The 24,384-nt window shown below is 36.6% G+C and overlaps 1 protein-coding gene across 4 annotated transcripts in view; it reads left to right on the top strand.

Annotated features, from left to right (window-relative positions):
- The window catches only part of ADGB (androglobin), a 172,548-nt gene extending 149,493 nt beyond the window's left edge, over positions 1-23,055 (top strand). For 2 of the 4 annotated variants that reach the window (XM_013056251.2, XM_045066269.1), the window contains 6 exons: positions 5,344-5,520; positions 8,740-8,842; positions 11,337-11,543; positions 16,687-16,777; positions 17,454-17,640; positions 21,922-23,055. In XM_013056251.2, coding sequence (XP_012911705.1) covers positions 5,344-5,520; positions 8,740-8,842; positions 11,337-11,543; positions 16,687-16,777; positions 17,454-17,640; positions 21,922-22,107 — 951 coding nt within the window. In that variant the 3' untranslated portion in view covers positions 22,108-23,055. The remainder of the gene's footprint in view (positions 1-5,343; positions 5,521-8,739; positions 8,843-11,336; positions 11,544-16,686; positions 16,778-17,453; positions 17,641-21,921) is intronic. The other 2 variants (XM_013056252.2, XM_013056253.2) reach the window with 2 other exon arrangements.
- The last annotated feature ends 1,329 nt before the right edge of the window (positions 23,056-24,384 follow it).

Genomic DNA, 24,384 nt, shown 5'->3' with positions numbered 1-24,384 from the left:
TTATGGAAACCAATGAGAACAAAAAACACATGTGTCCAAAAACTATGGGTTATAGCAAAGGCAGTCCTAAGGGGGAAAACATAGTCATCCAAGCATCACTCAAAAAAACAGAAAAATCCCAAACACACAAACTGTCTTTACACCTTAAAGAACTGGAGAATCAATAACAAATTAAGCTTAACCCACACACAAGAAGGGAAATAATTAAGATTAAAGGAGAGATCAATGAATAAGAAATCAGAAATACAGTAGAACACATCAACAAAATTAGAAGTTGGTTCTTTGAAAAAATTAAGAAGGTTGATAAACCACTGGCCAGACTTATCCAAAAGAAAAGAGAAAGGACCCAAATTAATAAAATTATGAATGAAAAGGGAGAGATCATGACTAACACCAAGGAAATAGAAATGATTATCAGAAATTATTATCAACAGCTATATGCCAATAAATTAAGCAACCTGGAAGAAATGGATTCATTCCTGGAAACCTATAAACTACCAAGACTAAATCAGGAAGAAATTGACAACCTGAATAGACCAGTATCTAGTAATACTGATTGAAGCAGTGATCAAAAACCTCCCAAAGAACAAGAGCCCAGGACCTGATGGATTCCCTGGAGAATTCTACCAAACATTCAAAGAACTAATACCTATTCTCCTGGAGCTGTTGCAAAAAATAGAAACTGAAGGAAGACTTCCTGATTCTTTTTATGAAGCCAGCATTACCCTGATTCCCAAACCAGGCAAAGACCCCACCAGAGAGGAGAATTTCAGACCAATATTCCTGATGAATATGGATGCCAAGATTCTCAACAAGATCATAGCTAATAGGGTCGAACAGTGCATTAAAAAGATTATCCACCATGACCAGGTGGGATTTATTCATGGGATACAAGGTGGTTCAACATTTGCAAATCAATCAATGTGTTAGAACAAATCAATAAGAGAAGAGAAAAGAAACACATGGTCCTCTCAATTGATGCAGAAAAAGCATTTGACAAAATACAGCATCATTTTCTGATTAAAACTCTTCAGAATATAGGGATAGAGAGAATATTCCTCAACTTCATAAGATCCATCTATGAAAAACTCACACCAAATATCATTCTCAATAGGGAATAGCTGAGATCCTTTCCCTTCAGATCAGGAACATGACAAGGATGCCCACTCTCACCACAGTTGTTCAATATAGTACTAGAAGTCCTAGCAACAGCAATCAGACAACAACAACAAAAATAATAAAAGATATTCAAAATGGCAAAGAAGTCAAACTCTCTCTCTCTTCACAGATCACATGATACTTCGTGTGGAAAACCCAGAAGACTCCACCCCAAGCTACTAGCAATTCAGAAATTCAGAAATGTGGCAGGATACAAAATCATTGAACAGAAATCAGTTGCTTTCATATACACTAACAATGTAACTGTAGAAAGAGAAATTAGAGAATTGATTCCATTTACAATAGCACCCAAAACCATAAGATACCTTGGAATTTATGTAACCAAAGAGGTTAAAGATCTATACTCTAGGAAATACAGAACAGTCATGATAGAAATTGAAGGCACAAAAACATTCCATGTTCATGAATCAGAAGAATAAACATTGTTAAAATGTCTATACTGCCTAGAGCCATCTATACTTTCAATGCCATCCTGATCAAAATGCCAATGACATTTTTCAAATTGCTAGAACAAACAACCCTAAAATTTTTATGGAATAGAAAAGACCCAAATCGCTAAGGAAATGTTGAAAAAGAAAAACAAAACTGGGGGCATCATGTTGCCTGATTTCAAGCTATATTACAATCTGTGATCACCAAGACAGCACGATACTGGCACAAAAACATAGACCAATGGAACAGAAGAGAGAGCCCAAATATGGACCCTCAACTCTAAGGTTAAATAATCTTCAACAAAGCAGGAAAAAAATTATACAGTGAAAAAAAAAGACAGTTTCTTCAATAAATGGTGCTGGGAAAATTAGACAGCTATACACCATACACAAAGATAAACTTAAAATGGATGAAAGACCTCAATATGAGAGAGGAATCCATCAAAATCCTAGAGGATAACATAGGCAATACCCTCTTTGACATCAGCCACAGCAAATTCTTTCAAGACAGTCTCCAAAGACAAGGGAAACAAAAATGAAAATGAACCTTTGGGCTTCATCAAGATAAAAACCTTCGGCACAGCAAAGGAAACAGTCAATACATCAGAGGCAACCCATGGAATGGGAGAAGATATTTGCAAATGACACCACAAAGGGCTGATATATATATATATCAGAACTATAAAGAACTCAAACTCAGCATCCAAAAAACAATCAAGTCAAAAAATAGGCAGAAGACATGAACAGACTCTTCTCAAAAGAATACATACTAATGGCTAACAGACAGATGAAAAAATATTCATTATCATTAGCCATCAGGAAAATTCAAATCAAAACCACATTGAGATAACACCTTACACCAGTGAGAATGGCAAAAATTGACAGGGCAAGAAACAACAAATGTTAGAAAGGTTGTGGAGAAAGGTGAACCCTTTTACATTGTTGGTGGAAATGCAAGTTGGCACAGCCACTTTGGAAAACAGTGTGGAGGTTCCTCAAAAAATTAAAAATGGAACTACCCAGCAATTGCACTACTGGGGATTTACCTCAAAGATACAGATGTAGTGAAAAGAAGGGCCATAAGCACCCCAATGTTCATAGTAGCAATGTCCACAACAGCCAAACTGTGGAAAGAGCTGAGATGCCCTTCAACAGATGAATAGATAAAGAAGATGTGTTCCATATATACAATGGAGTATTACTCAGCCATCAGAAAGGATGAATACCAAATTTTGCATCAACACAGATGGGACTGGAGATTATGATAAGTGAAATAAATCAAGCAGAGAAAGTCAATTATCATATGGTTTCACTTATTTGTGGAACATAAGGAATAGCATGGAGGACATTAGGAGAAGGAAGGGAAAAATGAAGGGGAGGAAATCGGAGTGGGGGATGAACCATGAGAGACTATGGACTCCAAGAAACAAAGTGAGGGTTTTAGAGGGGAAGGGGTAGGGAGATGGGTTAGCCTGGTGGTGGGTATTAAGGAGGGCATGGATTGCATGGAGCAGTGAGTGTTATATGCAAATAATGAATCACAGAACACTACATCAAAAATTAATGATGTACTGTATGGTAACTAACATAACAAAATAAATAAGGAAATGAAAAAATGAAAAATCTTGCAAAAATATTAAGTCAAGGAAAAGTAATTCTGCAGAAAATTAATGACTGGATAAAACTAAAAACTAACATGTTTGGTGGTTTTCCACTGTTTTTGAAATTGTGATAAATGTGCACATATATAATAAAAAATGAGAAGCTTGTTCAGAAAATCCATCATTTAATAAGGAATTATGGGATTCATCCTGAGATAACTTTGAAATGCTCTTGAATTCTGGGGAATACTGAAAAAGATGGTGTTTGGATCAGTTTGCATAGCACCAAATGTATTCTTGGTTACAGAATTCATATCAGAATTCGGTTTTTAGGATATTAATAACTAAGCTTTAGGAATCTTAATATTGTGCCAGTTGTTTGGTAGACCTTGGTGTTTTATCTTTTCATGTTTTAAAATGTATTAATACATGTGCCAAACAAGAAACTGAAAACTATTATATTTTGTATTTTTACTTTAATTACCATAATCATGTTGAATTTATTTGATCATTGATTTTATTTCATGCGGAAAAGCTAATTTCTTCTTAAATTTATATCACTTGTGTTTTCACTAGCTACATTTTATAATCCAAATGCTACTTTTATTGTAATATCTAAATGGATATAGAAAAAGAGAAGTTTCTCTACCAAGGGATTATTACTTTTGAAAGGACCAGATACAGTTTTCTTTTTAAAATTAGGTTATTTTAATATTGTTTTGTTAGAAAATATAGGTGAAGTGGTTTCAAGAAAGTATTTTGTTCCTCTTGAACGAGATAATGTTGTGTGTTAACTTTTCTAGCTGTAGCTCCAGTTTATTATTTAGTGTTAGAAAATCAATTATTTGAAGGCACCGAAAAAATATTCTTATCATCAACAAAATAAATTATTGAAATTTAAAACAAATTGAAATTTAAAACAAATAAGCTTAACTCAATCCATAAACTGTTACAGTGCCCCCCTAGTCCTTCATCATACTCCCTTTCCTGATCCCAGAGTTTCTGATTAACTCATCATCAAATATAAAAGATGATAAAGTCTTTTGTACCATGCTGTAAAAGGAAGAGAGAAAAGAATTTCCGATTGTGAGATTTAAGTTCTCATCAGAATATTAGAGGAATATTGTAGAAAGCAATGAGATCTTTTTGGTAACATTGAAACCAAACTGCCCACAACAACTTTATTCAGTGGCCCTACCAATCTTCATTATTCCCCATCTTCATTATTCAACATGAATAATTGACAATTGTCACGTGTAAAGTGCTAGTAACCACATTAGATCCAAGCCTCTCTCTCTACCAGATTGTCACCAATGAGCATCACTCATCTAGATATTTCCAGTCCTAAATCAATCTGCTCCCAGCTTATGGCTTATAAAAATGAAAATAATCCTAGAAGATATTAAAATGTTACTTTTATAATGAATATATATCCAGTGTATCCACACCTGGCATGATCAACTATCCCTACCCTAATTTTTGTAAAGAGGTGCCACATAACTCTAAATGTAATTTAAAATTTTTTTCTTTACAATTTTAGATAAAATTTGTGTTTAGTGAAATGCAGTAAAATTAATTGCACAATTCAATGAATTTTGACTAGTGCATTCAATGCTGTAATCTACATCTCTATCAAGGTATAAAGTATAGATCATTTCCATAAGGTTGGAGAGTCCCTCAAACCTCTTTGCAATGGACTCTGTCATCTTCATACCTTACCCCAGGCAGCTGTTGCCTGTTCTGGAATTTCAAACAAATGAGTCACCCAAGTTGTATTCTTTTATGCTCGGCTTCTTTTTCTCAGTATGATGTCTATCTGTAAGATCCATCTGCACTGTGGTATACTTCAATAGTTTATTACTTTTTATTGTTAAGGTAGTATTCAATGATATAAATATACGATAATTCATTTATCTATTTATCAATTGATGGACATTTATATTGTCTCCTCCTTTTCTTGGCTATTATGAACATAAAGCTGTAATGAATTTTTCTGTCCAAGTATTTTTGTGAACATGTGTTTTCATTTCTCCTGGGTACATACTTAATAGTGAAATTATGGGTCGTGAGCTAAAAATCCAGACCCTTTTGACTGGAGGGCAATACCTAACCCAAAGGTTTTTATTTATCAGATATCCACTGTTCACCCTCAACAAGAAGATCCAAATAAACCCTACTGGATTTTGAGGTTGGTCACAGAACACAATGAAGCAGAATTTTTTGAAGTGAAAAAGGATACAGAACGAGCAGATGAAATCCGAGCCATGAAGCAAGCCTGGGAGATGACTGAGCCAGGAAGAGCTATCAAGGTCACTTGAGTGGGAAATGTTGTTCTTTAACTTTCCATTCCTAGGCACCAGTCTGAAGTGAGAGCCATGAGAGTGAAAGCACATAGTCTTTCCTTTAGGAACGGTATCTGGAATTTTGTTAGACACTCACTTACTACATGTTAAGACCATATTTAAACACACTGTGAAATGTGCAGAATGGCTGATACCAGATGATTCACAAAAGTGAAGCACATGATGGTGCCACTTTATTGGCCCAAATTGTGGGTTCCCTTGTTCTTTTACATAGTGTGGGCTGTATTGATGTGGTTTTGGAATATACATGAGGTTCAGTGTGGTGAGGTCTGGAGCCAATGACCAAGAAAGATGTCTTTGGTGCAAAATGTTGGTTTATTGAAGCACAGGGACAGGACCCACAGGCAGAAAGAGCTGCTGCCCAAAGTTGTGAGGGGTGGCTGACTATATACTATGGGGTTGGGAGAGGTAAGGAAGAAGAGAGGTTTCTGAAAGAACTTTCATTGTTAAAGAAGACTCACAGGATACTAGAGGCCTTGCGACTGTCAAGTTAAGTTGTTTTAGCCTCTAGCACTGCATTAACATGAAGATAGTTGGAAACTTCCTGGAGGAACATTATACTCTGCCTGCTTCAAGTATCTGTGAATAGGCTGCAGGTTATAAGCACATATAATTGCATCTACATTTCCTTCTGGAAGCTAGGCTATTTTTTTAAATTTTTTATTTCTTTTCAGCTAACAGTATTTATTGTTTTTGCACCACACCCAGTGCTCTATGCAATCCGTGCCCTCTCTAAAACCCACCACCTGGTTCCCCCAACCTCCCACCCCCTGCCCCTTCAAAACCCTCAGATTGTTTTTCAGAGTTCATAGTCTCTCATGGTTCACCTCCCCTTCCAATCTCCCTCAATTCCCTTCTCCTCTCCATCTCCCCTTGTCCTCCATGTTATTTGTTATGCTGCACAAATAAGTGAAACCATATGATAATTGACTCTCTCTGCTTGACTTATTTCACTCAGCATAATCTCTTCCAGTCCCGTCCATGTTGCTACAAAAGTTGGGTATTCATCCTTTATGATGGAGGCATAATACTCCATAGTGTATATGGACCACATCTTCCTTATCTATTCATCCATTGAAGGGCATCTTGGTTCTTTCCACAGTTTGGCGACCGTGGCCATTGTTGCTATAAACATTGGGGTACAGATGGCCCTTCTTTTCACTATATCTCTATCTTTGGGGTAAATACCCAGTAGTGCAATTGCAGGGTCATAGGAAAGCTCTATTTTTAATTTCTTGAGGAATCTCCACACTGTTCTCCAAAAAGGCTGCACCAACTTGCATTCCCACCAACAGTGTAAGAGGTTTCCCCTTTCTCCACATCCTCTCCAATACATGTTGTTTCCTGTCTTGCTAATTTTGGCCATTCTAACTGGTATAAGGTGGTGTCTCAATGTGGTTTTAATTTGAATCTCCCTGATGGCTAGTGATGATGAACATTTTTTCATGTGTCTGATTGCCATTTGTATGTCTTCATAGGAGAAGTGTCTGTTCATATCTTCTGCCCATTTTTTTATATGATTGTCTGATTTGTGGGTGTTGAGTTTGAGGAGTTCTCTATAGATCCTAGATATCAACCTTTTGTCTGTACTGTCATTTGCAAATATCTTCTCCCATTCTGTGGGTTGACTCTTTGTTTTGCTAACTGTTTCCTTTGCTGTGCAGAAGCTTTTGATCTTGATGTAGTCCCAAAAGTTCATTTTTGCTTTTGTTTCCTTTGCCTTTGGAGACATATCTTGAAAGAAGTTGCTGTGGCTGATATCGAAGAGGTTACTGCCTATGTTCTCCTCTAGGATTCTGATGGATTCCTGCCTCACGTTGAGGTCTTTTACCCATTTTGAGTTTATCTTTGTGTACAGTGTAAGAGAATGGTCGAGTTTCATTCTTCTACATATAGCTGTCTAGTTTTCCCAGCACCATTTGAAGAGACTGTTTTTTTTCACTGTATATTTTTTCCTGTTTTGTCAAAGATTATTTGCCCATAGAGTTGAGGTCCATATCTGGGCTCTCTACTCTGTTCCACTGGTCTATGTGTCTGTTTTCATTCCAATCAAAATTCCACCAGTATTTTTCAAAGAGCTGGAGCAAATAATCCTAAAATTTGTAAGGAATCAGAAGAGACCCCGAATTGCTAAGGAAATGTTGAAAAACAAAAATAAAACTGGGGGCATCACGTTACCTGATTTTACACTTTACTACAAAGCTGTGATCACCAAGACAGCATGGTACTGGAAGCTAGGCTATTGATAGAAGTTCTTCGTTCTTATAAATTGCTGAGGCATTTGTAAACTGAGGGAGACTTGGGTCTTGCAGGATTTTGATCTCTATAGATTAACTATTTGTTTTTCCTTTCCTTAGTTTTAGGGCAGCCAGAAAGTGCCTGAGGAATGTCACATAGATCCCATTGGTGGGGGTGGGGGGTAGGTTGTGGGATGTCAGGTTCTGCTTTGTCTTCAGCTTGCCTTCTGTTTCCTCATCAGTATCCACGTCTGTCCTCACACTCCTAAGTAAGAAAGCATAAACATGTTTAATATGGTTTTCATATACTTTGAACAGCCTTGAGTGGATAAAAAAAGCCTGTGCTGCCCCTTGTGGAATATACATACTTCACATCTCCCTCCCTACTCTATGTAAGAATCATCGCTATAGTGAGCCATTTTATTACTCATATGTGTTTCATGGCCTTACTCAGGGTTATTAAGCCAGATGAAAAAGCTTCAGGAGCAACTGGACCTAAGGCTGCATGCCTTGTGATCCGTTTTAAGATTGCTTCTTTGTGGGACGCCTGGGTGGCTCAGTTGGTTAAGCAGCTGCCTTCGGCTCAGGTCATGATCCCAGTGTCCTGGGATGGAGTCCCACATCCATCGGGCTCCTTGCTCAGCAGGGAGCCTGCTTCTCCCTCTGCCTCTGCCTGCCATTCTGTCTGCCTGTGCTCACTCTCTCTCCCTCTCTCTCTGATAAATAAATAAAATCTTAAAAAAAAAAACCTGCTTCTTTGTTAGCTCTCAGAACTGTCAGAATTATGGATGGCTTAGAATTTGAGTTTATTGGATAATAAGAGCTGGCCTAGTTCAAACTGCCATATTTATTCTCATTTTCCTCTTTCTTTTATGCACTCTTGACATGTTGTTTCCAGGGCCATTCATTGATAATGTTTGTTCTGTAGGCTTCCCAGGCTCGCCTGCATTACCTCAGCCGGTTCATTAAGAAAATACCAGATGCGGACAGCATGCCTGTTTCTGAGAGCCAAACCAAAGCTCTGGAGGAAGGTCAGTGAGCCCTGCCCCAGCCATCTCAGAGCACGGAGCTGTGCTTTGCACCTCTTAAAAGACAGAGGATTCTACAGGATAGGAAAATAGATTCTGATTTTTTTTTTTTTTTAAATCAAGCAGATGTTTGCTTTCTCCCCAAGTAGATATGGTTTTCTCCATTTAAGAAAAGATGAAACCAGAAATAAGAGTGAAGCCTAGGTCAAGATAGCAGTGTGTGAATTTGAAGGCAGGCCCAGGACTGTTAATCTGGCACCTTTCTAGTAACAATAGCTGTGAATAATAACAATAAGATAAAGCTAACCACTTTTATTGAGTGATTGTTTTGGGCCCAGAACTGAAAATACTAATTATTTCATTGAACACTCACATGAATTCACTATAATCTGTAATCTATAATATGATTTCTGGCTTACCAATAAGGACACAGGCTCAGAGTGATTTTCTTTGCAATTTGCTGAATTCACAAGATACCCAGAGACAGGCCAGCTTACAGATAGCTCTCCATGACCCCAGAGCACCTTCACTAACCCTTCACTGCCCCTATCTATAACCTCCTTGGGATGCCAGGGAGGCCGAAGAAGTTAACATTCCCAACCATGCTTTTCCATGTTTATGTTCTTAGGAATGAAATTCAATGATTTTTATAATGATAATGCCCCTTCACTTTTTATAAAAAGAGTATAAACAGCAAGTATCACCCTGATTTTGTTTCTTGGAATGGGTACTCTTCACAGAACTTTTTATCTCCTTTTAACCTACAGCAGCAATGAGGTAGACACTATTATTCCTTTGTACAGATAAAGAGACCAATGCTCAGAGAGTCACCAAACTTCCTAAGTCACAGATCTAAAAGGTGATAGAGTAGGATTTGAAATATTTCTAACTCCCAAAGTACTCACTTTTCTAAATGTAAAAGTCTAATGTCATATCGAGTATACAAAAGTGAATAGGTTTTATTATGATTTTATCATCTCATTATTTTGAATTTTATTATTTTATTAGAGTTTATTATTGTTTTTAAAAATGTATTAAGTTATATGCAAAAGAAAAATGTTGCACAGGACACTTGTTAAAAATGACAAGAAACACTATTCAAACTATTGCAATAGGAGTCAAGACTATTGTAGTAGGAAAGAGAGAGAGATTGAATTCAACTTTGAATACAGCAGGGAAAAGTGGGGTTTTATAGTGACTAGGTAGGGAATGGGTGGAAAGTTACCCAGAAAACTTGGTTAGATATCGAAGGTAGGGCGAAGAGAGAAGTTGGATTGGAATATCAAAGCGGGGTTGGGGGGCATTTCTTGATAAATTAATCCAGCAGTATTCTTTGCCTAAACTGGAATTTACAAACCAAGGACAAAGCCTAGTCGAGAGCAAGGCTCAGAGGAGGCTGACCTTGTCCTACAGCATTCACGCAGTGAAGACACAAATATTGTACAATTTGACAAATTTTTATATCCGTACACACTCCGGAACCACCATTATCAAGATATAAAACACTTAAACATCCCCAAAGTCTTCCTCATTCCCCTTCCGTCAACCATTTACTCCCTCAAAGTAACAACTAGTCTGACCTCTATTACCCTGTTTCCATTTTGCCTGTTCTTGAACTTCATATATTTGGACTACTACAGTATATACTTTCCATCCCTCACCATGAAGCTCTTCTAACATTTCTTTTGTCAGATTAGTAAGATGTGTTTTAAAAGAAATTTGTCTATTTTATGTAAGTTAAACTTCCTAAAATAAATTTATTTTTAATTTTTTTTGATCCATTTTGTCTGAAGGGTACATCAGTTTTAATAATACGTTAAAATGTGTATTTATTTTAACATTTCTCCATGCTTTCAATTACTAACCTCTTACCACCTTTTATTCAAAGCAGAATGTAACATTAATTAAATTATCTACAATTGACAAATGGGGGGGAATGTCTGTATAATGTGGAGGTTGTGATGGGTTTTACACAGTTTTTTTCTCCCCCAGGCATAAAGATCTAGAACAGTGGGAGTAGAATTGTAGCATTAAGGAAAAACTTCCCAGCTTTGCAACTTCACAAGCAAGAGCTCTTCCCACCTCTATTTTAAGATAATTTAGACAAGTGCCTAGACACAGAGCTCCCTCTCCAGAGAGAATTGCATTCACATACATTTCCCATACAAGGCAGGTTGCTACCTCTACCAGGGCCCACCCTAGCAGTGGTCCCAGTGTTCAGAGATCCCATTTCCTCTTGCAATGTCTCACCTCCCCAAAGCCTCTATTTTTATGTGATGTGTTTGTATCCTGAGGTATACTTCCAGACACATTGGTGGTCTGGGCCATCCGAATAATTTCTGAGGCTACCAATGATTATTTTCGCTAGTGCTCTCGTTGGAGGTGGCAAAGCTTTCCAGTCAGCTCCAAACCTGGTTCCCACAAGCCCTCGCTAGTTTCTGCATATGATTTTATAGAATACAAGCTTGTCTTGGCTAACGCACATGTCGTGTTGTAGTTGAAACTTTGTCAAGTGCCACAAGAGAGTCAGACACAAAGAGTTCTGTGAGTTCCGATAACAAAGATGTCATACCGTCAGGGAACATGCTGTGGAAGAAGTGGCAAATGGGGAAGGGCTTGAAGGATCTTTCCAAATCGGGGAGCAGCGAAAGTGGAGGAACGTCCCCAGCAGGGAAGGAGGAGCAGAGCATGCGGAAGGAGATCAGTAAGTGGTGTTCTCGTCTGTAAGAAAAATATGTACTTGGAAATAAAAATTCTGGAAAGACACTGACAAAACACATGTGATGTGTAGGGTTATAGCTACGAAAATACGTATTTTGGATTCATAGGTCTTCATTTTGCTTATCAGAGTAGATAATTGGTTCAATGACCTCATTGCTCAGTAGTTAACTTAAAGGTAGAAGTGAACCAAAACAAAAAACAAAAAACAGGAGGTGTATTTTTGTACACTTCTATGTGTCTACAAACACTAAAAATAAAATTGCAGTGACCACGCATGCCATTGTCACCAAACACAGATCCTTTTTTTTTTTTTTTTTAATCTATCATAGGCTTCATGGTGTATTTTCTTTTTACCTTTTATAACAAATTTTAAATATTTGGATTCTAAAAATTTTGGAGGAGAGGAGTGAGTTTTCAGTGGTGCACAAGCCACACTGATTTGGTTCATTTTTGTATAGTGGGGATTCGTAGTTGTTCACTAAAATGAATGTAAATCCTCTACGGAAGTTTTTAACAGAGAAACGTCTTTCCATGACGGGTCTCCCTGAGGAAGGATTTCCTCTCCCCAACTCCTGGATGAAGGGACAAAATTGCTAAGGGACTAAGTGTCCTCTTTGGTTGAAACAATAAATCTGGCTGCCCATAGGGGATCCTGAGTCCCTTACTTGTCCCCGAGTTAGAACCACTACTTATGGTAGTGAGGTGAATGGCAGGGGCCATCTGGCTGTCGTGTTCTGTGACTGTGGCCCATTTGCCTCTCACATGGAGCTACATTCTCCAATTATACCTGTATCAGTGGCAAAAATCTTAATCTTTATTTCTCTACTTGTTCAGAACCCAGGCAGGTAAGAAAGATATTTTGAAAGGATGCATCCTCAGGAACACCAACAGCAATGGTTCTTTTCTCAAAACTGCTAAACCAGTCTGGGAATTTTTAAATTAAAAACTGCTTATGGCTAAACCATGTCCTTGAAGGAGTTCCACAAGGAAGAGGAAAATTCCAAAATTCAAAGGGCTCTTTTACTGCGGTAACAGGAGATTCCAATTTTTTAGCCAATATTTTGAAAGTAGGCACTCGTTTAATAAATAATGACATACAGGATGTAACACTAAAACTTATTTCGAATAGCAGCTATCATTCTATATTAATATTTAATTTGTAGAGTGGTTTTACATCTATTATCTCACTGGAGCCTCTATGAACTAGACAAAGCATATACTGCTATCTCTGCCTCAAAATTTAAGTGATTGATAAATGTCTCACGTGAGGGCAGGAAGCTGAAACAATGTGGCGTGAATCAGGACTCAAATCCTAGTTCTTTTCATTCCACATGTTGTGATCTCTAATGGAACACAAACTTTTCGTCACACTTGGTTAAAGACTTGTGAAATGAAAATCTAATTACGTTTGGAGGTCGACCTGTTTATACGCTAACAAAGTAATTTTTTCAAGTTGCAAAAATGGAATGTAATCATGATTCTTCACTCCAGCCTTGGAAAGTGTGTCCCCTCAGTCATGGTGTGGAATCATTTTCTGTGCAGAGCCCCAGACCAGTGTGTTGGGAGGGACTGCTTCTGTGTCAGCTTTGGTGTTCTTCATTTCTTCACACTTTTGGCCTTTGGTCTTTAGTCCTTTCTATTAAAGTTCACAGCACTGTGAAAGAGTCTACTTTGGGATGGAAAGGAGTGGGTAGGAAACAGGGAGGAAAGGTAAATGTGATTGGAAATGAAGAACTGACGCCAAAGTGGTCTGTCCTCAACCAAAAATGTCTTCCACACATTCTGAAATGTGTTTTATTATCACTTTTATTGAATGCAAATAATATATGTATAATATAATATACATACATATTATATTACATGTAAAATAAAATATAAATTTACTCACACAATATCAAGAAAAGTCGACTCCTTCTCCCTCCAAGAAAAGGTGTGCTGTTTGGTTTCCAGTACTTCTTACAGCACTGAAACATGACCATGGACTTTGGGTATGGGGGTTGTAGAAGGACTCTTGCTTGAGAACAATGGGTCTGGTTGTGCAGCTGTTCTCTGGAACTCCATATGATGCTCTAATCTCCGCTGTTGGTGCCCCATACTAGCCCTCACTCCTGGAGAAGCATTACCTGTAAGAGATTACAGACCCTGGGAGAACTTTGCATGATCTGGTCTCTTTATTCCATTTGAAATTTGTAATTCCCACAAAACTGTGTTATTCTTGGGTGATTGGATGGCTCATTTTGTTAAGATCTGCCTTTGGCTCAGTTCATGACCCCAGAGTCCTAGGATCAAGTCCCACATCAGGCTCCCTGCTCAGCATGGAGTCTGCTTCTCCCTCTGCCCTTCACCTCATTCATGCTCTCTCTCTCTCTCTAATAAATACATAAAATCTCTAAAAACAAAACAAAACAAAAACCTACCTTATTCTTGCTACTTCCTATTTTCATACAGTAGGTAACTTAGAACAATTTCCTTCATAGTAGCAGAGGGCATATGAAAATGATATTACTGTGGATTTCACATCTAAGCATTCTTTCTCAATACCAAAGCCATCGTCAAGTTCAGCAATCTAAACATTGCTTTCCACTTGCCCTTTATCTCTGGGAGCCTCTAGAAAATGCTGTTTACAAATGTTGCAGGTGATCTTTGTCTTTATTCCTACATCTTTTCCCCAGGCTTCACAATCACTATGCCCTTGAACAGCGATTTTTAGACTATCTATGACGAAGTAAGTTTTCTCCCTTAGTCCATTGGAAACATACCAGGCTGTCATAATACACATCCTATTTTGACACAAAAGAGTTTGGTAGCCAGAACATGAAGATTAGGAGTGCCTGGGTGGCTCAGTGTGTTAAAGCTTCTGCCTTCGACTCAGGTCATGATCCCAGGGTCCTGGGATTGAGTCCTGCATCGGGCTCTCTGCTCAGCAGGGAGCTTACTTCCTCCTCTCTCTCTGCCTGCTACTCTGTGATCTCCATCGGTCAAATAAATAAATAAAATCTTTAAAAAAAGAGAGAGAAAAGAACATGAAGGCTAAACTTCTCTGCCCCTTTCCCACACCCTCTTCTGTTTGTAGAGTGGTTTTCTGTTATCTGGCAGAAGGCAAGAAAACACAACTATCTAATTAATCACTGATTAATTAAAAGTAATTACTTTCCTGTCAAAGTCAGCAGAGTTAGTGTCTTATTAAAACAACTCATGTTTGAAATGCCAAAAATATAGCCAACATAAGTAGATATGTTCACAAGAAAAGCCAATGAACTTTAGAAACCTAAGATCCCATAGTCGTCACAATGATAAAAGAAAAGTTATTGGCTACTGGTTCCTACAATACATATTATAGAATGTTAATTCTTCAAGAATGTTTTATGTTATAAAATGAAAGACATGATTGAATTGATGTTTTCATCATAGAGTTGAGTTGGGATATTTTTTTATTTCACATGTACCATGTCTTCATGTATTTTCAAAAAAAATGAATAATTTGTACATCATGTTTAAAATGTTTTTTAAAGGTTTATATTAGATTGAATTTCTGAATGAGTGATCACTTTTAACAAGTTGTTACAAATTAAGCACTTTCTAATATTGTGGGAGGCGATCGCAACCCCGTGTAAAAAGTAAGACTAAATAGTCTGTGGGCATGAGATGACCTGATGGCAAAGTTAGGACTTAATATAACCTCTCCCCCAAAGCACTAATAAACTAAAAATTAATTAGAAGACATGTTAAAACTCTGAAGACATATAACTAAATAATGTACAAGATACAAGATTAATATACAAAAATTACTTTCATCTCTACATAATACCAATGAGTGATCAAAAAAGGAAATTAAGACCCTTTTATTCACAGTAATGTCAGTAATAAATGTATGGAAATAAATTTATAAAAGTGCAAGACCTGTATACCAAAAACTACAAAATGTCACTAAAGGAAATTTTTAAAAATCTAAAGAAAGAAGGAGGCAGTCCATGCTTTGGACTAGAAGACTCAATTTGGTCAGATGGCATTTCTCCCCTAATTGATCTATAAATTCAGTATAATCTCCATCAAAATTCTAGTAGACATTTTATAGAATTTATCAACCTGATCCCAAAACTTACTTGGAAATGCAAAAGACCTGAAATGACCCAAGTAATTTTGATAAAGAAACAAGGGGAAAGATCTTTACTTCATGTTTTCAGAATTTGTTATGAGGTTAACCGTAATCAAAACACAATGATTTGACAGTTTCTTAAAAAGTTAGGTGTCATTTTACTATTCTTAGTTACATGGAATATTCAAGAAAGACAGATTTATAAAGACAAAGTACATCAATGGCTGCCCTAGGTTTATGATGGGAATGAAGAAGGTCTGTAGAAGGCACAAGAGATTTTACGTGGAGAATGGAAATGTTTTGAGACTGAATTTGGGTGCTGATCACACAACTCTGTAAATGTATGAAAAAGCCTTAACTTATACTTTTAAAATGGGTGAATTTATGGCATGTAAATTATACTCCAATAATTTTTTAAAAAGGAGATTAAATGTCCTGTAAAGTCTGAGTGGTTAATATTATAGTCTCTAAAATCTCCTTATTAAGTTTGTTCCTGTGGGTTCATATGCGTTTCGGGAGTAGAAATTTCCTGCTAACTTGATTGTCATGGTTTACCTGCTATATATTGCCTATTCCACTGGATCTGCAAGTTTCTTAAAGTAGACTACTGTGTTGTAATTATTTTTATATCCCACCCCTGGTAGTGTTTATGATGATTTTTACCTCTAGATGAAGCACTTTAAATATTAGGGTCATTTAATTTGTGTGTGGTGAAATACAGCATGACTTTTGCTTCTTGTCTCCATCTCCATTTAACTACCAGTGGGGTAACATTCTGTTACCCTTCTTATAGAGTATATTCACTTTGCCATCTCCCTCAAGTAACTATAAGTATAGTAACACCAACTAGAAGATAAATATGAAATATATTTTAATAAAGTTGCATTGAATCACATGAAAATCATATTAGACAAGTCCAATCAATGTTTTTTTAAACAGAAGATAATATTTTTAATTAAAATAAGATATAATGGTCATGTAGGCAGTGTTGATTCTTTTTTTGAAATCCTGGGACTTATTTTCTTAACAGGATCTCGTTCACGATCCCCAACAATTTTGGAAATGTCTCCACGACTTATTCGAAAAGCACTAGAATGTGTAAACTTAAATCAGTATGTACGGTAAGTTTTAATAAACATGATCAATGCAGAATCTGTGTTCACAGAATTTTGGATACATTAGTAAGCAGTTGCTAAACAACTGAAAATTTGAACTTAAATACTTAATATACATCAGTGTATTCAAATTTTTAGGGGTACGTGATTTTACCCCTTAAATTTAGCAAATGTTTTATTAAGTCAATCATAAAAGCATTTGAATATTTTCTGTAAAGATTTAATTTGTAAGTTGATTAAGGTGAGGTGAGCTGCAGAAAATTCCCACTATGCCTGCTGGCATTATTTAAGTACATTTAATTTTATCAAGAACCAGACAGTAGGATTAACAGAGAGAGATAGTGATTCAAGCATACTTATAAGTTTGAAAATATATTCAACATTATTTAGCTGCATAAATTAAAACAGGAAAAACCTCCAAATACTCTCATACTTTTCAACACCAATTCCATGAACACCTCATCAGATGAAGCATCTGATTTTCCTTGTACTTTCCTAGAATTGTTTCCTAAAATATTAGTGACTCAATAAATGGAGAATAACCCATCAAAAAATAGTAAGTTTGTCCTACTATTCCTAACATTTGATTGGATTCAGACCACCTCACTGTTCATATGATTTTAAATTATTTGAATTCCAGCATTCCAAAATGATTTATGCATCTCTTTTGATGTTTTTATAGAAAAACAATGGACTATGACCCTATGCTACAAACAGAGGAATCGAACCAGCATCAGGCAATGCAAAAGGCAGAGGAGGTTCATCAGTTCCGCCAGTATAGGACCAGAGTCCTCAGCGTTCGAGACATTGACCAAGAAGAACAGCTTAAAATAAAGGATAAAATCCTGGAGATGTATGGGGAGATGCGGGTGAGTCTTAACATACAGAGTACCACTGACACATTCTCTTATAATGTTAAAAAAAAATCATAGAATCACATAGGACTTGGGTGGGAAGCAGTCTTGAAAGCATTTAGTTCCCAACTCCTCAGAAAAGATGGAGGATCGGTGAAACACACCGAATTTCACTTATTTCCTTAAACCCCTTCAAAATGCAGAATTGAGGATCTATCCACAAAAATGAGAGGAAGGAGAAAGAAGACAACAAAGAAATATGTGTGAAGGTAAAAAGAGCTGGGTGAAGATGGTATTCAGAGACTTGAGGCAGCCCAATTCTAAGCTAGTAGTAGAAAAGCTCTTAAAATAATCAACCCAATTTGCTCCATGGAATCTTTGAAAGGCTCAGAAATATGTCTAGTTGGCATATCCTCTTGCTTGTCCAATAGGCACCTTCAGCAAACCTCCACCAATCCAGATTCTATCATTCTTGCCCTCTTTCTCACATCAACCCAAACGTATCACCTGCACCAACATTCCCCACTCAGGAAGGGCAGTTGTGCTCTCTCAGTTGTTCAGAGCACAGATTTCAGAGACATCCTTGACTTCTCTCACCTCTTTCACCTAATCCATTATCAATACTTGTCTGCATCACCTTGAAAAATATACCTATAATTCAATCACTTTTCGTTCTCTCTATGCCTACCACCCTAGTCCAAACCCCTGGTAATTTCTATTCAAAGTTATCACCACTGCCTCCTGACTGATCTCACTGCTGCCATCTTGTTCTTCTGCAATGGAATCTCTGCTTCAAACCAAAATGATTGTAACCATCAGGAAAATGATTTTATCCTGTGGTAACAAATAGCATCAGTGTCTCAGTGGCTTAAGACAGGGATTAGCAAACTTGTTTTCTGTAAAGGGCCAGATAGTAAATATTTTTGCCTTTGCAGGTCAGGTATGGTATCTACTCAGCTCTGCTGTTGTTCATACAAATTCAGTCAAAGATAATGTCTACGTGTGTTCCAGTAAACCTTTATTTAGAAAAATAGGCAATGAGCCAGATTTTTCCACAGGCCTCCATTTGCCAACTCCTGGATTAAAACAACCAAAGAGTATTTCTCCTTCTAGCTGCATATACAGGGAAGGTCCGCAGAGGGCCCTTCTCAGCACATTTATGTTTCATAGTCATATTTCACTGGTCAAAGCTAGTCACATGGTCACATACAATGACGGTGAAGGAGTTAGCCTTGCGGACACCTTGATTTCAAATTTCTAGCATCACTAATGCTGAAACAATAAATTCTGGTTCCTTAAGATACCCAGTTTGTGGCACTTTGTAACAAAAGCCCTAGCAGACTAAAACTAAGACTAAGACTAAGAGGTCTTTGCTACTTTATGCCTGGAGAACTGCGAATATTTTATGAGTTGCACTAGTGGTGATCATAGTTCATAGTGCATAGTACATAGTACATCTCTAAAATTTCACTCCTGTAACTACTTCACATTTCACTAAGAAAAAGATGTCTTTATTAGGGTGTCTAGAGTTCTATATAATGTATAAAATCTAGTGCCCGCTTTCCTCTCTGATCTTTTTCTTCCATAAGAAGAAAGTTTTTTCCAAACTGACTTCACCTTTCCACTAATAGCCAGACATGTTCCCACCTCTGGGGTCTTTAACTTGCTCTTAACCTTGTCCTAGAATATTCTTCCCCCTAGAGAGTCAAATGGTTTACAGCTTTACTTTTTGAGATCTTATATCTATTGCCACTTTATTAGAGAGATCTTCTCTGGCTACCCTTTTATAGTTAGCATCCTTCAATATCTGAAGGCCCATGCCTGGCCTTATTATTTTCTTTAAAACAATCATCCTATATGCGTATTTGTTTATTGATTTAACATGAAAAGGTATGTTTATTTTATACATATTATTTATAAATATTATAAATATTTATCATATAAAATATATAATATATAAGCATATATATGTATATATATATATATAAAGTATGTGCACACTTTAAATCTGTCTTCTATAGAATTTAGTTTGAATGTGAATAGGATGTATGAGGTACAAAACCCCTAGTTTTGGTTGAATCAAACTTAATAGAAGCATTGTCAGTATCACATTTCTTATTAGATGGGAGAAAAAGATACCAATCCTCAAGAGATCACTAGCCTATATTAAACTTACTTTATCCTAAATCCTTTAGATGACTTTCTTTCTCTTTTTAATATGGTACTACTACCATCTTGTACAATTGATTTAGCGAAGCCAATTTTATTGTGGTGGATACAGTAATTTTCTTTCATCAAAAGATTTGAAAAAAGTCTCATTTTGACATTCAGCTCTTCCATAATCTCTACCACAGTCATGCATGTTGCAAAACCACAGAAAATTTCTTAAAGAATTTAGCAATGCAGACAAAACAGCCATTTCTAGATGCTTCTCTTCTGGTTAGCATCAGTTCATTAATCTTTTTTTTTTTTTTTAATTATATCGTTTTTGAAATAGGAAACAATCAACAGGGTGGACCGTGATTGTGCTCATACTATCAGATATCCAAATGAAATAAGAAAGCCAAAGCTTCTTAGGAAAGCTACATTGGGACTTAGTTATATTACTGCTTTATTTGAGAACATATTTAGGATGGTGCCTGGAGCTGACATTAAGCTTTGAAAATTACCCTTCTTTTTGAAAATATAAACTATAATACAAATCTAGTTATATATATATTTTGAAAGTAGAATCAGGATTTCCTGATGGATTGTTGGTATACTATAAGAGAAAGTAAAGAGTCAAGAAATGCTCTAAGGTTTTTGGCTAAACAACTGATCAGGTTGAGTTGCCATTGGATCTGATGGCTTGAAAGAAAATACAAAGATTTCAATTTGGGAAATTTTTGGATATACCTATTATATTAAAAAAAAAGGCATTCTTAAGTATTACAGTCATGTGGAGATACTGAATAGAAGTTAGATATACGGTTCTGGAATTTAGGAGCAAGATCTGGGCTGGAGATTAAAGAAGTAGGGGACCCATCAGTGTAGAAATGGAATTTAAAGCCACGGGGCTAGATTAAAAAAACCACCAAGGAAAGAAGTCTAAGATTTAAGACGTGGCCACTTCCTAATTAAGAAATAAAGGAGAAGAGGGAAAGTCAGCAGAGACAACTGACAAGGAGCAGTTAGTGAAGTAGAAGAAAAGTCAGTGGGGCCTGAGGTCCAGAAAACCAAGTGAATCAGTTGATCCAGGAGGAGAGGGTAGGGGTAAGTAAGAATTGGACCAAGATGTGGTCTCTCATTTAAAATTAAACTTGAACGACAGCCAAACTGACGATAACAAAGATAAGCAGTGAACTGGGTGATGGTATTTGAAAGTTCTTCAAATACATGCCAAACACATTTCATCGGGTCTAGTACAAGTAACTTACTATCAGGTCTAGTATAGTAACTCACCAGTACAGTATATCAGGTCTAGTACATCAGGTCTAGTACAGTAACTCACTAGTATAGTACATCAGGTCTAGTACAGTAACTCACTAGTACAGTATCTAGTATAGTAACTCACTAGTACAGCACATCAGGTCTAGTACAGTAACTCACTAGTACAGTGTATCAGGTCTAGTATAAGTAACTCACTAGTACAGTACATCAGGTCTAGTATAGGTAACTCACTAGTACAGTACATCAGGTCTAGTACAGTAACTCACTAGTACAGTACATCAGGTCTAGTACAGTAACTCACTAGTACAGTACATCAGGTCGAGTACAGTAACTCACTAGTACAGTATATCAGGTCTAGTAAAGGTAACTCATTAGCACAATACATCAGGTCTAGTACAGTAACTCACTAGTACAGTATATCCGGTCTAGTACAGTAACTCACTAGCATAGTATATCAGCTCTAGTTCAAGTAACTTACTAGTACAGTGTATCAGGTCTAGTACAGTAACTTACTGAGCACAATTACGGTGAGAGTCGCTCTGAGCCACATGTTTTCTAGAGATTATATTTGAACTCTTGCCTATCTCTTCACCTTTCTGTCTCTTTTTCCTGTTGATGCTTCTATTCACCATTTTGTTAAAATCTCATGTGCTTTTTGTTGCTGTCTCACGTTTCATGTGTTGATAAACATTTGAGACCATAACCTAATTTTTTTGGTCTCTCTTCAGTAATTTGCCACAGAAATCTATTGGCATGAGGAAGAGATAAGGGGATTGTTTTGTTTTGATTTTTGTTTTTTAATTTTTTTCTGGGACCATGAGCTTTTATTAGTAAATCTTAATTGCTTAGGATTTTGTTTTGAAATAGGACTCTTTAGATGAAGCCCGACAGAAGATCTTCGATATCCGGGAAGAGTATAGAAACAAGTTGCTGGAAGCTGAGCGCCTAAGATTAGAAGCTCTGGCTGTGGAGGAGGCAACAAGTCCAGTGGAGCCAGAGAAGAAGACACTGTCTCCAGACACACAGAAAAAAAAGAAAGGAAAGAAGAAGTAACCAGCAGGTGCCCAATATTTGCCTTTTTCTGGAGAGGAAAACCCCCTTTTTCCTTCCTTCTTTCTTTGCTCCCTTCTTTCCTTCTTCTCTCTGTCTCTTTTTTGTGACCTATAAACTTCCCTGCTGATGAGGGATTAGGTTTTCCTTCTTAGAATGCCTTCCTGCGTTTTAATGTTCAATTGTTGGTTTCTCCCAGAAAACTATAATTTGAATAGCCATTACAGTTTCAATTTTTCTAATTTCAATAAAAGTGCCTCAAAATATTTAAAATACAATAACATTGATGTGTTTCCCTCTGAATTGCTGCATTTTTGGTAAGCAGTAAAACAAGATCATGAATGGGCTAACAGGATTGCATTTGAAGACTTTGAACAATAAGAAAAATAACTATGGTTCTTAGAGGAAATTTTGTTTCTAAGTGTAAAAAAATATTGTAACTTTATAATATTTTAAAAATATGCTTCAGATTTGTGCTCCCCCACCCCCCAAAAAAGCTGAACTTCCAGAAATGTCCTTCACTGTTTGAAGGGCAAGAGCTGTTATGGGTTAAGCTCAATCAAAGTGTTTGAACTCAGAATCCTGACAGTCAGGTCACCCAGACACAAAGAGAGTGACCACAAATACGCCCCTTGTCATCAGTCCCAGCGCTTTGTTTTTTGTAAGTCACAGAGCATGTTCTCTAATACCAGTTTTAGAAAACTGCAATAGATTAACTGAGGCATGTAACTGGAAATGGGCTTCTCCCAAAAGCACACTTCTAGTTCATGCCTTCCTGAGATAAAAACTCCAGTGATATATTGTAATCAGTCAGAGCTGGGAGTGCCTAGCTGGCTTAGTTGGTTAAGCCACTGCCCTTGGCTCAGATCCTGGAGTCCCAGTATCCAGTCCCATATCAGGCTCCCAGCTCCGCGGGGAGTCTGCTTCTCCCTCTGACCTTCTCCCCTCTCATGCACTTTCTCTCATTCTCTCTCTCTCAAATAAATAAATAAAATCTTTTTAAAGAAGCTGTTCCTCTTTGATAGGTGATTTTTCTTTTTTCGTGTACTTAAAGCTTTTTAAAAGGTTTAGTTATATATATATACGTATATATATATGTAATTCTACTTAAATATGCAAACACATGCACTTTTCCCCTATTATTCTTGTCTAACCTTTTTTTCATCACCCTGTGTTCTTCCAACCCCACAAAATAATACATGATAACAACCTAGTACAAATATTTCTGTTCTTCACTCACCTGATATAATCGTACATCAACATTTTATATCATGACCTATTTTACAAAATGGCATTTTATTATACATTCTTGACTGTGTCTTGATTTTTCACACCAAACAATACAAAATCTCTTTGAGACAAAAATAATTCATTCTTTTTAATTACTGTGAAATATTTCATGGTACAAATACATTGTCATTGATTCAGCTAATTCTCCTGTGATGAATATTTGCTTTGTTTCTAAACTTTTCTGTACAAGAAAAATGGGTAAGAATAGAAAAAAAGGTAGCAAGATGGTAGACTTAACTAAGTATTTTCTAATAAAAAGAAATATAGTGTCTGACCTTTAAAATAAAGGAAAAATAAAATCAAAATATTTTGCAAAAAGATACTATAAATATTATTATATAAATAAATGCTTGGAGTGACTACTATTAAACTGTTGAATAATATAAATCAATATAGCTCATTGGTGAAACTGGGATCAGTTGGTTAACATCTTTATAGTATTTTACAGGTTTGAATAGAAAATTTTCATGCTGTTTTCAACAGGAAGATTAAAGTTGTGTAAATGGTTAAAATCATATTAGATACAAACTCACCAATGACTATTTGATTAGTGATAGAATTACTGATTAAATTGTTATACAATTAATAGGATAACGAAATTTTTGCTGTATATTTTTTCTGAAGGAACTTTGAAGTCTTCCTGTATTTTTTCATGAACTTAGCCGATTTTTTTAAACTTAAGTTGCTTCTGGAGTAGCAGGTGCCCAAAGTCCACATATTTTACACCATAATGTGTGAAAAACATTAGACTTTTGGCAGATATTAAACTTCTGCCTAAGACCATCATATCTGGAGCAAATCATCTGAATCATTAGCGATTAAAATAAGACTTCATGGAAATAGTTTTTAAAATGGTCAACTTGAGGATGCCTGGCATCTGCCTTCAGTTGAAGTCATGATCCCAGGGTCCTGGGACGGAGTCCTATGTTGGGCTCTCTGTTCAGTGTGGAGTCTGCTTCTCCCTCTCCCTCTGCCCCTTTTCTCTTTCTT

This window comes from Mustela putorius, unplaced genomic scaffold (genome assembly GCF_011764305.1).
Source record: "Mustela putorius furo isolate JIRA1106 unplaced genomic scaffold, ASM1176430v1.1 tig00003863_pilon_pilon_pilon, whole genome shotgun sequence".
NCBI classification, from domain to species: Eukaryota; Metazoa; Chordata; class Mammalia; order Carnivora; family Mustelidae; genus Mustela; species Mustela putorius.
The sequence above is the reverse complement of the archived record's forward strand: the minus strand, read 5'-3'. Positions and strand labels throughout refer to the sequence as shown.